Source organism: Pseudochaenichthys georgianus, chromosome 3 (assembly GCF_902827115.2).
Source record: "Pseudochaenichthys georgianus chromosome 3, fPseGeo1.2, whole genome shotgun sequence".
Lineage (NCBI taxonomy): Eukaryota > Metazoa > Chordata > Actinopteri > Perciformes > Channichthyidae > Pseudochaenichthys > Pseudochaenichthys georgianus.
The window spans coordinates 21,243,406-21,258,867 of record NC_047505.1 but is presented as its reverse complement, the minus strand read 5'-3'; the positions used below and the strand labels follow the sequence as shown (position 1 = coordinate 21,258,867).

At 40.1% G+C, this 15,462-nt stretch overlaps 1 protein-coding gene across 1 annotated transcript in view; it reads right to left on the bottom strand.

Moving 5' to 3' along the window:
- Nucleotides 1-526: 526 nt before the first annotated feature.
- lrrc4cb (leucine rich repeat containing 4C, genome duplicate b) overlaps nt 527-15,462 on the bottom strand; it is a 41,939-nt gene continuing 27,003 nt past the window's right edge. The window contains exon 2 of the mRNA XM_034103470.1: nt 527-5,162. Within this exon, the coding sequence (XP_033959361.1) occupies nt 3,240-5,135 (1,896 nt within the window). The 5' untranslated portion in view covers nt 5,136-5,162 and the 3' untranslated portion in view covers nt 527-3,239. The remainder of the gene's footprint in view (nt 5,163-15,462) is intronic.

Sequence of the window (15,462 nt, the reverse complement as noted above, 5' to 3'; positions counted from 1 at the left end):
CCCCTTCTCTGAGGTGTTTTTTTTTTTACACAAATCGAGATTTATGGTGATATTTGGTCTAATTGATTGAATAATCATTTCATTTTGAAATGCCAGTGAGGGAAGTGTAGGCATGTATATTTCTGAGTGACAATGTTCTCAAAGGTTCTTTGAGCTCCTTTGTTCGTCATATTGAGTCAGCGGAGAGAGCAGGAACAGCCTATTCTGCTATTGGTAATGAAATTCTCAGATTTTCCCGCATGAATCAAATGATTCTGTCAAACAGATGGAGTGATTCAAATTAGATAAAATAATCCGACTTTCCGTGTAGAATACAGAAAGATCACTTCCTTTTCCACTAAGAGAGATCCACTTCTCTCCTCTGACCTCATAAAATAATCTACAGTACATTTTCTGCACAGCGCATTTTTCTCAGTTCAGCATACTGGTTTGAATATTTCTATGCAAGTGTTAATGTGCAAATAGGACAAAGGCAGCAAAATGGCGGCAACGTCTCTGAATAATACATTCCATGAAATCTATTGGAAAAAAAAGAATTGCAACTTTTATTTGTATTCATGTACAGTATGAACTACAATCTCAGGTATCAATAATTGAACATCATCCTCAGAGAAATGAGTTGGACTCCTTACAAGCACAGTCTCTTGCTTTTTTCTTTTTGTTTTAGCTTTTTTGTCTTTTTTTAACAATTGAAGCACATGTAAAATTATGATCTGAAGATCTTTTTTTTTGCATTATGTTTTTGAAAATATTTTTTTTATTTTGTAGAAATGTAACCTTTTGATGACTATTCTCTCCAAAAATGAGAGAGAATATTCCCACATACAGTAAACCTCCCTATACATAGACAGTAGGCAGAATAACACACAAGAATGGGATCACCTTGGCTTGGGGTTTTGCACAAAAATCAAGCTCACTCTGCTGGTGTTTCAAGTCCAACATTCTGCAGGTCAGTCTAATTTCATTCTGGCATTCAAATGTATCTCCACATAAAGCCATCCTGCTCACGCAAATACCAATACAGAGATATTTCACTCATCTTGATAACTCACAACCCTCATCCCCAAATATATATATAAAAAATCTCAACTTTTTTTTCACTGTAGCCAGCGTCAACATTGAATCATTAAGCCACCAAAAGCATTGAAAAGGTAATGAGCATTGAAAAAGAAAACAGTGGAAAAGGGAAAGAATGGTTTACTCTACGTTGTTACCATTGATGGTATTATTCTCGCCTTTCGTAACTCAAAATGAAAGGCTGACAATGAATAGCTTTCGCGAGGCATCACCAGTCATTAATCTGTATTTTATATAAATCGTAATAAATACATTTAGGGGACTGATTGATAAAAAGTATATGATTTTTTGCGTGTGACCGTGCTTAATGTGGCTCACACTAAAATCTATGTTAGTTATCTTCACTGAGATGAAAATCAATAGATGGGTACGGCTGCTGGACATTTATGTTAAAATGTTCACATCATGTTTGTTGCACTGCAAAATAATGTCACACAGCTCAAATCCCATAAGAACTGTTTTTAAATTCACATTCAATTGTCAGTTTTGTCGATAATTTGTCGCATTTCTGAAATTGCCGGTGGGAAATTAAATATGCTTGTTGCACAGAGACCAAAGTGAAAGGCATATCTACCTCTCCTCCCTTTCTGCACAAGGTCACTGTTTCCATGGCGACGGTCTGATGGCTAGTTTTGCCTCCTTGTTCCTTATCTTTTTTTTTCACTCCTCCTGCTTCATATCAGCAATATATTTGTTTGAAGACCCCTTATGGCCATTGTGGGTTTGGCTCGCCTTTTTTCGCCCTCTGTTTATCACTTTTCTTCCCTACCTCCCTTTTCCTTAAGCCTTCCTCTTTGAAAAGTAAATGAAAAATCAAAGCGCACACAGACTACAAGAGAGACAATGTTTTGATGGTCTATAAATCATGCAACATCAAAGTGTGTGTTTTTCTTATTAGACTGAGCAGGGGTCACTTCAATATCAAAGGCCTCTCCCCCCGTTAGATGTCGGGGGCAGGGAGAGTGGAAAAGTCTCATGCTGTTTTGTTATCAGCTTTCCCTCTGTTAGTCTGCAAATACAGATTAATGAGCTACAACCCATCTCCCCTTATTTTCTTGCAGGTTCCTAGCTGCTTCACTGACTATGTTAGCCCCGTCTGCTTTAGTCTGACAGGGTCACACTACATTACAAAGCAGCCTCATTTGCCTCTTTATCTGTTTAACAGATGGACTATCAGCTCCCATGCTCGTATGACCCTGGGGTGATGGCAAGGTAACGCGACACTGAGTGGACGTAGATCATTACTAGGTTAACAGGGTGGCTACATACTGCAGCCTTATGCTCCCCTTCATTTTCCCAAGCAATATTCTGCCGTCGTGCGGCACATGCCGGCAGATAAAGCCAGACAAATGAGACATGGCGAAGGGTGAAGAACGTGCCTGAGCTAAGTGACAGAGAGACAATGAAAGAAACAAGAGGACATGTAAGAAAGATGAGAGGGGAAGACAGGGAAGATCAAGCCTTAAAGAAGAGAGGAGGTGTACTGTACAAGGTGAGAAATTGTAGAGGTTGAAGTGTAAAGTAAAGGTAGAAGGAAGAGTGGGAGTAAGAACTTAATCTTAATTAAAGTGAAGGATGTATGGTAGTTTTTTAGGAGCCACAGGGGAAATGCAGTTATGGATAAACCCGCTTTATGTTTATTTTTACTCTTATAAAACACTGCTGAATTGGACATGGTGGCGTGAAAAACTAGCAGATTTTAAATTGGTAAATGCTTATACATCTTAAAACGGTGCCCTCAAACAAATCACATTATTATCAGGTAAAATCTAAACATTAAATGAATGGCGTTATATTAATTTTTGATCATTTTCTACACATGAGCTGTATTTGTTTGCTTGTGTTCATTTGTTTTGTAAACCATTCTTTCTCTTGTGCAGTATTACACAGAAAGAGAGAAATAAAATGAGCTAAAAAGCTATCACAAATTGTTTTTCTTCATTTAGTCACTAGACATACTTTTAATAAATAATCTTTGTTTTTGTAAAGACACTTGGTAAAGTATCATATGTCGTCCCTTTGCCAAATGGTGGTTCTTCGTCATTACAGACATCACCTCTGTCAGGTTAATGTCATTTTGACGTATTTTTTTATCTTCACATTTGGTCCATTGTACTCCAAGTATGAAACTGCTGACACAAGATGTTTAGTCAAATTCAAGATCAGATTTGGGTCTCTTGTACATTGTCTTTTGAGCAGGCTTGAATCAGTAAAGGTTCCTGTGTGGCTGAGCTGTGTATGGTACTGAGCATAGGACCGTGGTGGTAACTGCTCTTGTAGGTGTTGTAGTGGTTGTAGTGCTCCAGAGGAGGCAGCGATAGGTGTCTCTCCATGGCAGCAACACCTGCAAGCTCTTCTTCAACTGTAATGACCTCCATGGAGGAGGCAGGGCCATCAGGATCCTGCTGGTTATGTTGCTTCCTCATCTTGTAGAAAATTACCAGCAGAACAGCAGCCATTAGCGTTATGGCCACGAAGCAGCCAATGATAATCTTGGTAGTTTTCATCACCTCATCCAGGCCATTGAGGGCTCCCTCTCCATCCGGATCAAGAACTGGAATGGTGTAAGTCCGCTCTGTGGTCCTTGTGAAAATAGGAGTACCTTTTGTTGTCGAGGATGACACCCAGCCAAATGGGGGAAGTGGCGTTTGGCTATAGTCCCCCGGGGACTCAATGGTCTCCACAGTGACTGTGGTAAAATAGGTCACCCCGCTGTTTTCCACAGAAGTGACATTAAGCACAGCAGAGGCAGAAATGTTGCCTGCTGTGTTGCTTACCATACAGGTGTAAGTCCCAGTGTCCTGCATGGTGACACTAGTAAAGTTCAGTGACCCATCATTGAGTACAGACAAACGTACCTTGTAAGCCCCATGTGTCACCAGCGAGCCATTTGGTGTAAGCCAGCTGATGGATGTCAGCGAGCTTGTACGACATTTAAGCTCTGCACCCATGCCTTCTGTCACATTCAAGTCACTGGGTGGCTCCACAATGACAGGAACATCACACTGGAAGTAGCTGTGGTCCAATTCCCCAATGTAGCGACCTTTATAGACTGCAGGCGAATGGCAACGGGCACAGCAGCTAGTATTAGCAGGTACTGTCTCCTTCAGCCACCAGCTGAGCCACAGGATATCACAGTTGCAGTTCCAAGGGTTGTGATGGAGGTGGACCCGCTCCAGGCGATGCAACGGTGTGAAGAGGTCATGTGGTAGAAAGGTAAGGTTGTTGTGAGCTAGGTTGAGCTCCACCAGAGACTGAAGGTCATCAAAGGAATTCCTCTCTAAAGTTTGTATCTGGGCATGCATCATCCACAGCTTCTGGAGGTTCACTAATCCTAAAAATGCGCTGGGCTTGACAACAGTGAGCTGGTTTCCTGACATTTCTAGCTCTTCAAGCCTGATCAAAGGTAAAATGTTTGGGATCTCCTTGAGGTTGCACATTCCCAGGTTTAGGTAGCGCAGGTTGCTCAAGTCCTTGAAGGCTCCATCAGAAATGTAAGAGAGACGTTTGAGCTCACCTAGATCCAGCCTTCGAAGCGAGGGGACTCGGTTGAAGGCATAAGATGGTATACTTTCGATCGGGTTGTTCCGTAGCCACAATTCCTTCAGCTTGGACAGGTACTCAAATGCTCCATTGGGGATTGTCGTGAGCCGATTATCAAAGAGCTCCAAAGTGTTGAGACTGGCCAGTCCATTAAAGGCGCCAATTTCAATGTTGCGAATGTGGTTTTTGCTCAGCTGCAGGATCTCCAGATGGCGCAGATGTTTGAAACTGTCCACTTTGATGACCTGGATGAGGTTGTCCTGGAGGTTCAGGTAGCGAGTGTTGGTGGAAATGCCATCTGGGACGTCCCGTAGACTTCGGCGGGTGCATATTACTTTGCTGAACTGGTTGCTGCATGAGCAGACAGAAGGACAGGTCTGAGCGCGAACCAGCCCAGCCACGACCAGGATCTGAAGGGCCAAAAGCAGCACGAATAGGGGGTTGGACAGCGCCCCCTTCAGCCTACGACCTCTCATTGTCTGGCGCTGGAGGGAGGAGATCATTGTGTTCAGCATTCATAGTTCATCTGCTGTTTGAGTTCTCTGAAACAAGAAGAAAAAAGTGAGAAGAATATTTAGTAACCACATAAAGTAGTAATAAGTACATTGTTAAGTTCATCTGGGTATATGCAGGAATCCTGAAGTCAAATGTAATACCTTTTTAATACCTTTTTTAAGACCCTTTCCATAAATGTTAAGACCTCATCGCCACTTCGAGTTCTAACCGGTTACATTGACGACACACTTTACCTCACATTTACTATATACAGTATTGATTGTAAGATAGCACAACTAAACATTTTGATAACTCCTTATCATAATTCAGATAGAACAAAGAGAATGAATTGTGTAACCATAAAATGATATGATAAATGATATATATCTTATTTGATCATTGTTTTGTATTTCCTTTGAAATTATTTATCAGTGATTTATTTCCTCAGGTTTAAAAAAAAAGCAGCCTTTATCGATTCATGAGGAATTGTTTTTTTCATTCAAATCAATATCTCAGTACTTTTTACTTTTCACTATCATCTCATTTATTGTCACATGAAAAAAAAACCCTGTCAATAACGTTAATCAAGTATGTGAAGAGGCCGGATATGGCCCTTGTAGAAATATAAAATAAATGTATTATCTCCCTCAAATCAAGTGACTAACAAGGAACTTGTTACTCTGTTATCTTGTAATAGATTGAATCAGATTAGATTACTCCATTCAGCCAAAGTGTCTAAGTATATGCCTGAGTGTGCTCAAGATACAAAATAGACCAAGACATGTATACACATACAGCACAGCCTGTACCTCCCACTTCCACACAGCAGTGTTGATGTGTGGCTATCACACCTTATTATCTCATGCCCCCAATGATGGTAACCTACATATACACCAATATGTACTGTATTCTTAAGCTATGGTATATGTGACATCAGTTAAGTGATGCAGGCACTATTCTTCAATGCAGTTAGTGCCTTTGCCAAGAACAAAGCACTCATTAGGCAAGAAACATTAATCTCGCCTACTGGGTCCTTAGATTGAAGTATTCTCTTTGTCTCTTTCAAGCTCTTCCAACTCAAATGATCTGTTAATCATCTATTTCCATCAACCCACACCACAAAGACAGGACAGGTGTTTTCTAAACTGTAAAAATAGTTAACTGAGATGGAAATGTTCTCTGTAAAGATGAGTGGCTGGCTTAATCAGTAGAAATGAGCCTACATGTGGCTCGGTTTTGCACCAGCCAAGCTGCCACACCAGCCGTGGTGTTGGGAGGCTGCGGAGAGACGAGCCTCTGCTGGGCATCAGATCGAATGAAGCCTCCTGCTGGCAGGAGCTCATTTTGTCTGGCTGGAATTACAACAACCCTGCGTTGCCAACCAAGACAAGAAAATGTCAGACATGGCAAACACACTGATGGAGGATATTGACGGTCAATAAAACATCTCCGTTTGCAATTCTATCAGATTGCTTTAAGAAAAAGTGTAGATTCAGCAATGACCATGTTGAGCTACCACTCATAGACTAATTATAGTTTTTTTCACATGCCCTCTTCATAAAACACTATATCTGAAAACATTTCATCAGCACAGAATGCCTCATTACATAAAAAGATTGCAGAAGAAGAAAAAACGGTTCAAACGTACTTCCTCACTTTGTTGGTGCAACACTGAGTGGATTAATCCCATCTAGGCACACTCAACATGTATTCAAAGCCACTGAAAGCAGTAGCTACTTACATCTCAAATCCTGCCAGCAACATAAAAACACACCCACCATTACGTTGCTGCCCCTGCAGCAGCAGCAACTGGCATTATGCCCGACTACACTGTGATTTGCCAAAATGGTTTGTTCTAATGAGTTTGTTGGAAAAGTGCTAGGCTAACTTATGTCTTAATCGGGGCATGCATAGCAATGCTATTATAATATAAAGCAGAGCACTTAAACTACAATGTAAAATCATTAGAGATTTCTCAGTGTTGTTCACGGCAAGCACAACATTTCACTCCAACTGGCCAAATGTGTTTTCTTGGTCATTTCCACACACCAGGGAGGCAAGCTTGGCAGTTTCTACTGGAAACCACACAATAACTGAGGTAGCGCAACAAAAAAAGAGAAACTGTGTCTTAGTCTCGATGTATGAATAGAACAATCTCGTGGTTCGAGAATAACAATGTTAACATTTCTCCACACAAGTAATATTGAGTAAAATAATACATCTGAGGATGAAAAGTAACAAGACACATTGCATTATTGAATGTTTGCTTTGCAGTCACATTTTCGATTTGATGTTTGTCTAAGCTTGTTGTCATTAAACATTTCCCCTCTGCGTTCTAAGAAGGGATTTGAGCTGTCTTGTGCACAGCAAGATAATTCCAACCAAACGGCAAAGTGATAAAGATCTCAATTTGCACTTTCACTATCAGACAAAAAAAGTCACATGTTCAGCTGTAAGCATGATAATCTCATGTGTGGCACACAATTATAATACTGATATCATTACAGTTAGTACCCGATGGTATTGACACTCTACAGTACATACTGATATAATTGCTATAACAACGCTGACTTAGTACGCCCTTAGGAATCGCAAATCCTACCTCCTACAACCCAGACAAGAAGGAGTCATATTCCTACATGACTCAGTGGGAGTGTGAATTTGATAGAGTGGATCAAGGTGTAGGAAGGCAAGTCTCTCATTATGATTTCAAATAAGTCTTTGACCACATGGAGGGCTTTTCGTTGAAATAAATGTTGTCTTGCTAATTCAGTCAGAACACTAATGATGTGGTTTTATCCTCGTTAGTGCTGATGTTATAACCTTTTTTTTTAACTTGTATTGTCATTACATAGTACAGGTACTAGTAAGGAAACGGTTTCTCTGCATTTGACCCATCCTAGTGTTAAGAGCAGTGACCTCACAGGCCATATGGGTTCAACAAGACCTGTGTACAGACCATGTGTCTGAGATACAGATGAATAACAATTATGACATCTTGAATGCTAATGAATATGTTGGTATAGAGAAGAATCTAAGACAGGACCAACAAACAGTACAACCAAAGAGAGAGGGGGTTGAGGCTGGTGATATTCTACAATTGTATTTCCAACCAATCCTAGGTTACACCAAAACCAATGCTGCCGTTTGTTTGTCTGTCAAATCCTACTTTCTCTGTGGCATTCAGCCCAAAGGCCATTTGTTACTCTTAAATCTTAAGAAAACAGGTCACACATGCATCGTTTCATTTTGTTACAAAGGGGACACTGCAATCCTAAACAGCAGGGAGCTGTAGTTATCCCAAACAGTAGTACATTAATCATTTACTGGGGACTATCTTTGGCTGCAGATTAATACACGTATGGTGCACTAGTGGGTATGCAGAATTGACTCAAAATAACTATCCCTGTTTTTTGCACTGAAGGAACATGTTAATTAGTGGGACGGGTGGCGCAGTGGTCTGTGCATCCGATCATCAGATCAAGGGGGGAGCTGGGGAACTTCAGTTCGAAACCCGCTCCTGCCGCCACTGCGTCAGGCCGTTGTGTCCTTGGACACTTCACCCGGATTTGCTCCTGTGGGTATTGTCCACAGTACATGTATAATACTAATGTATACTTGTAAAAGCGCCTTGATGACCTCGAGGTGTGAAGATGGACGGTGTGGCGCAGTGCGCTGTGCAATGATCATCAGATCAAGGGGTGAAACCCGCCGCTGCTGCGTCTGTAAAGCCGGTGTGTCCTTGGGCAAGACACTTCACCTGAACTTGCTCCTATTGTCCACAGTGACCATTGCATGTATACAAAATATGTGTAATGTGTATATGTAAAGCGCTTTGAGCATCTGGAAAAGCGCTATAATAAATATAAGGAATTATTAGTGCAACATTGTGCTTCCTTTGTTACTTGGGTTTTTGGATCATTTTGTTGTTTGTTTTTTTCAGGGGATTTGTTGGCCAAAATAAATAAAACTATGGTCTAGTGCCAGCAGTATCATTTAAAATGGCTTGGATTGACAATTAGCCAATCGATGGATAAGATGATTAACAGTGAAGACTTTTTTTTCTTGTGTTCAAATTCTGTGTCCAGCTTTATATCTGACGTTGGGCTTTGCTGGTTTTCAAATCTAGCAATGAGGACAAACGCAACCAGCCGTTACCGCTGCTGCTGCCTCACTCTGGCATGCAGACTTGGAGTGCTTCACTCTTCAGTTCTGCTTCACTTGGATAAAAAAGACAACCGCCCCACCTCCGAATCATGGCCTAAGTACGCAGAGTTCTGGTATTAAAGGGCAGAACTCTGCGTATTAAACGCTTGTGTTTCTGGTGGTAGTTTTTGTAGTGTCGTGCACCGTTGGCCCTAGGAGCTGACATGTTGAACTGACGCATTCAAAGAGAAACTAAAGTTTGAAAAGCAAGCAAACAATTTAAGTCGAGGGCACACACAGAGCTTTTCATATTTATTATCTTATTATGATCATTCAAATACTTAAACATTTTGAAAACCATGTGGCCATCTGGAATAAAGCAGCTGAAGGCTAAAGCTGATCCCTGAGATGACAGCTGCTTTATATGTTCATGTATGTTGTATGTTCATGTATGTAACATGGCAGTCCTAGGTCTTCCGGTTTCACTTTTAAAATGCAGAATACAGACTGCTGTTACTGTCTGCTATGGAGTGTTATTTCTTTCTTCTCGTATACGTAAAATGTATGTGCAAGTTGGCTATTGGCTGTAATCTTTGCAATGTGTTCAAGTGCAAATTTGTGGCACATCTAGTTTTTTGATGTTGGTTTTGTGTGTCACGGCCTTTAGGGAATTTAATCTAAGAGCCAGTTGGGGGCTGCTGACTTATCAGCCAAACTTTATTCTTTCAACAGGAAAAGAAGGGATGACTCTTTTTGTTAACTCGACAAGTCTCAGAAAAGCAAGATAGTCCTTTTTCTTAAACATTTTGTATTTTCTAGGGATGTGTTATCAAAGAAATACAGTTTTTAGCTTTGTCACTGGTTAACTACATACTGTATGTAACGTTACATAAAAAGGACCAAAAGTAAACTGGGCTGTAAATATGTGTTATGCCTCTGACTGCTGTAATGACCAAAACCAATATCCTGCTTTCCCTCACCCATCCCTGCTTGCCATCAATAATCCAAATGTAATGTTTTCAGTTTTAACCCCTTTCATACCATATAAGGATACATTTCTCTTTACAGTATTCGAGGGAACATATTTCTCTTCCTAGTGATATAACGTAATTGGGGAGCTAATACTTATACTTTACATTTGTATATGTGTGTGCATGTTGTAAAAGGTGTGTACTGTGTGTACTGTATGTACCTGTATAACAACACATGTGTGTGTAAAAACTTAATTTAATAATTAATAAAGTCCATTCTTCTTCTTCTTCATTTGAATGTCATGTTTTTATTTGGAAATTTCTCAGCAAATATTAAATTAACAAGCTTTGTATATTACAACCACACTACATTATTTGATTTAATCTAACCATTTGGCATAATTTGCTTTGGCTGGGCCAGTTGGTATAGGAGTGATGCTTTGAAACAAGAATATGTTCAACATGTCACATTTAGTCAGTGTTTTAAATGAGGTGTCTTGGCGATGCAGCCCTCTATGTTCTGGTGAAAACAAATGCAGGCCACTGCTGCAGTGCACAGTAAAGGTCATGCAAAAGGATGATGTAAACCATGTTTCCGTGTTCTTTAGCTACACCCTGTGTGGAATGTTACTTTACTTAGTGGGATGCCTGAAAAGGAATGGAGAAATCAGTATTTCATCTCTGAATGGACCCAAATTGAAACCATTTTTGTGCCTTCATTCTGATCATTCTAAGTACAACTGACGGCAGCCACAACGTTTCATTTGTCAAGGAAATGAAAGTAACTCGTGCATCTTGAAGAAACCACTGTAGTACAACTGTCTGGAGCCACAATATGTCATTCTCAGTGGATCCCAGGTAACATCATCCTGATTGCATGGGGGTGCATTCTATAATGTCTTGTTGAAAGACGGCTGCAGACATGAAGTGGAAAATAACCTGACTTATAAGGAAGGTCATACTACTAGGATTGCGGAAGTGTTTTTTTCCTCATCTATGTGGAAAAAGTGCTTCATGAATGGATGGCTGCCATGGGGTCAGGGACAGGTGGAATGGGTCTCCAAGCTATAGGGAACCGGATGCTGTGATCACTTCAGGGACAGGCCAGATTTAATCAAGCTGCCCAAACAAATGTGTTTACTCAGTTGCTTTCACTTCTCTTAGACGGAGAATGGGTTAGAATTCCACATGATATTTGAAGGAGTTTCATAGTCATTTTGGAGAGTTCAATAAGACATTGCAATAGAACAATGCAATTCAATTATTCTGAATGATTTGGCATAAAAGCTCCAATTGCTCCTTTTTAATTTGAAAGCTGCATTAATCAACTTTCTAGGATTAATGCAGATTAATGAATGAAAGCTGACTCATACATTGACTACCTGACAGTAAATACTGTTGGAGACAATAACATTCAAACAAAAGGATTTAAATAGCTTTTCAGGGTTGACGGTCACTATAGCACGATATTTGCACTGTAAGCAAGCTCTTTTATTTTACACAGACATTTTATTTAATGTTAATATAAAAACATATTGATTAAGCTTTAAGGTGACATACAGTTCATGCTCTACGAGTTCAAAGCCCAATAAAGGTGTATGGATCAGAAATATAGTGAGCATATATAGAAACCCCATCTATCAATCTGTTCTCTTTTTATCTCCTAATCCTTTGAAGACTACAGGGGACTGGAGTACAACCAGTTAATTGAAATGATTTATTTCTAATTCATTACCAAATGTGTTGTCATTGTTCTACTGATTGTAAGATGTAGAGGGTCCTCAACTAGCCTGGACATATTTGTTTTCCGTGACCAACGAAAGAGCCTGTCATCCTGGTCTGTTCATCATGAACTATGAGAAATAAAGGTGGTGCAGTTGACCCTCAGACCGGAGCTTAACCTCCACCATCCTCTCGGGGCAGCAGCATTTCCAGATGGCATGATCGTGTTATTGGAAATCATCACAATTCTAGATGACCGGGCTCATTTTTTCCCGTCTGTGATGGAATGAAATAAAATTTAAAGAAAGACCAAATTGAAGGCAATCAAACGGCCATCTGGAATTATTGTCAGACAGACGATCAGTGAGGAAATAAACCTTTAGACACATTTGAATTTGCTTTCAGGCAATATGCTAGAGCATTATGTCGGAAAATGTTTGTTGTTTGTTTAAATCAATCTCTTGTTTCTAATGAGAAGTGTAAAAACATCAGCCATCTAGCCACTCTGATGATTTCAGTCTTGGCTATTGGATTATGACGGCTCTTTTATGTTGGCTTTTATCTATGAAATGGCTTTGAAACGGCCATGACACATACTTCAAAATTTGGATAAAAATGAGAAAAGCCAACTAGTGTTTAGAATTCTTACAAAACTGCAAAATAACGACATAATGGAATACTGTAAGTGTTTTTCAACTACCCCAAAGTCAAAGTGCTTAACCAAATACAATTCTGCATACATATTCTATGTCAACCCCTTTGAGAATATATGAATCAATTTACAAAAATAACATAGAAATACAGATCAATTGAACATTTTGTCTTCAGTGATAGTAATGTGATGTTCCTTGCCTTAACTAATAGTCCTTGATCATGCTGCAAATGGAGTTGCTATGATGCAAGAACAATTAAGTATTATATGACCATACTAATATAGATGACTCATTTAGAAAATGCGACATATTGGCTTGTCAAGGATAAGAGTAAACCATCTTTACATTTTGAACATTTGAGTTACATTTAACCATGTTGAGCTGATACAGAGCTGTCAGATGTGTATACCTGGGCGCAGCTGTTTTCCAGGAAATTGTACTTGTATTACCGTTCTGTTTGTAGAGTTAAACGGTATCGCATGATAGAACATTCTGGTTTCCTGTATGTTCTTTCATGTGAGGCAAGTAGAGGAAGGTTGCTTATCATGTGCCAAATACTGGAAAGACAGAGAGCGAGACGGTAAAGAGACACCTTTCAAGTGATAATTCAATTCCTTTTCACGTATCACCATATGCTGCTTCCATTATGATAATTGCATGTGCTAAATAATCTGCAGGGACCTCCATGTTCAAATACACTCTGCCAAGGCTCTGGCTGGTCTCTGCAAAGGGATTACGACAGGATGCCCTGGGAGGCAGACCGGCTGAATGTGAGGACGCTCTTAGTATTCGTGTCACTTGTCTAGCCCACCAATACGCTTCCCATGACTGCGTTCCTAAAAAGAGATCTGCAACATTGGCTGATAGGTTGAAGGGCATTGTGGCAGAAACGAGCCTGATTGGACTAAACGAAAACACGGAACAGTAAAATATGTTTCCATGAGTCATGGCAGTCGGGACACAATTGGTCACAGATATAAACTAAAGAACTTCACTGCAAAGCGTGTTGATTGATCAAGGAACAGTGGAAACAGATATTGAATAAGCAGGTAGCAGTCGGGGTTTAGGTAGGTGAGTACACACAGCCAGCAGCAGTGGCAGAATAATGAGCTGCACAGGCCCCATAAGCTGCCTTCTTACAGTAGTTAAACAGATCACTGCTAGCACAGGATTTGTGTGATTGGTGAAGTAAGTGAGCTGTACGCACCCGGATGCTGTTCCGCCTGCAAAATCATTCTGAATGAATTTGTGACACTCATTTTGTTTGAAAGATGAATTAATAAATATTTAACTCAAAAAGGTTCCACATCACAGTGCTGCCCTTGATACATTTGATGCGTCATCAGTAAAACTTGGTTCTCTCCAAATGAGCTAATCACATGATGAACGTGATTCCTAAAAGTTTCGGAAGCACTAGAAATTGGGCCACGATAGGTGTGTTTTCACGATATAACACGCACATTTGCAATTGTATGCCCACATAATTGACTATTTTAGTTTGCAATTTGTAGGAAACATTTCGATTTCTCCTATACCCTATTACTGGTGCAGTGGAAATACCTCCAAAAGAACAAAATACAGTCTCCCATTGTTAGTGTTGAGAAAGACAACAGTGTTGCATTAAAAATGACACAATAGCTTCAATGGCCATCTTGGCAGGTTGCCGCTCCCTGCAAAAACGCAGAGTGCTCGAAGGGATTAGTTCACTGGAGTGTCCCCTGTTCAGTCACAGCTATTTGCCCGTGAATTCCGGCCATTCTAGTTTGCAAATTGACTGAATAGAAGAAGTTGGAGGCAGGTCTCTCTGGAGCTTTTGTGTTCACATCGGGCTGACAGGATACTGACAACGGATGGCAACATACATGGTGCAGTCTTTTGTTTAAGATTGCTGCCAACCAATGTGCCTCTGTCTCTTGTTGCAAATCCTTTCTGGGGTTTTTGCCCTGTAGCTATCAGTATGTGAAAAGTTATTCACACGTCACTAATGAGTGCGATGCTGAGACTATGTATACAGACGCATTGTGTGAATGCAGATTGGTGTCGACAAAGTCTGGCACCATTTCTGAAACACAAATTAGATGTGTGCATCTGAATAATATTACGTTTGAATACCATTGAAGATGTATTATTAAAGTTACAGCAATGTAATTGTTACCTTGGTTGGTGATTGGCTAATGGTTACACAAGCTAAAAAAACATGATGACATCATAAAGTGGCCAAAATCTGATCAGCTCATTTTCAGACAGGTTTTTATATAAATGGATCAGGACAAAAAGAGAGCGAATCTTTTGTCCTGAAACTTTCAGAATGTCTTTACACAGAGGGGACACATGTTTATGTATAAAAGACATGCAAAAGTGGATTTTGCATAATAGGTGACCTTTAAGATCAATAAGGTAAAAAGAGACAACACACACACCAATGTTAAACCAATATATCCAAACAGGTAACAAGACCAAAGAGGTAAGGGCTGGAGCTTTTAAATAATAGTTCGCTCACTATCTAAAATGAAGCTGTGTAAGCTGCAAATGCCAATTTTAAGCAATGCTTGCCATAAGCCTTTTGGCTTGACTGAGTTTTCACTTGACTTGACCAAATGTTAAAGCAAGCGATGTCAAGTAAGGACATCTTTTTTTTGGAGAGTAAAATGTAGAAAGCACAGAAATGGAAATAAGATGCTTCTCCTGCTTTGCCTCAGCTGACACGGTACTCCTGGCTCTAAGCATTAATATGTTATGGTGAGCAAAACCTCCGTCAAATGTTAAACGGGGATGTTACTGTTTTGTAGCCACAGTGATGGATTGTTGGTGCTGAGACGTCTAGTGGGGTTCAGATCTGTATCCGCTCCGAGGCA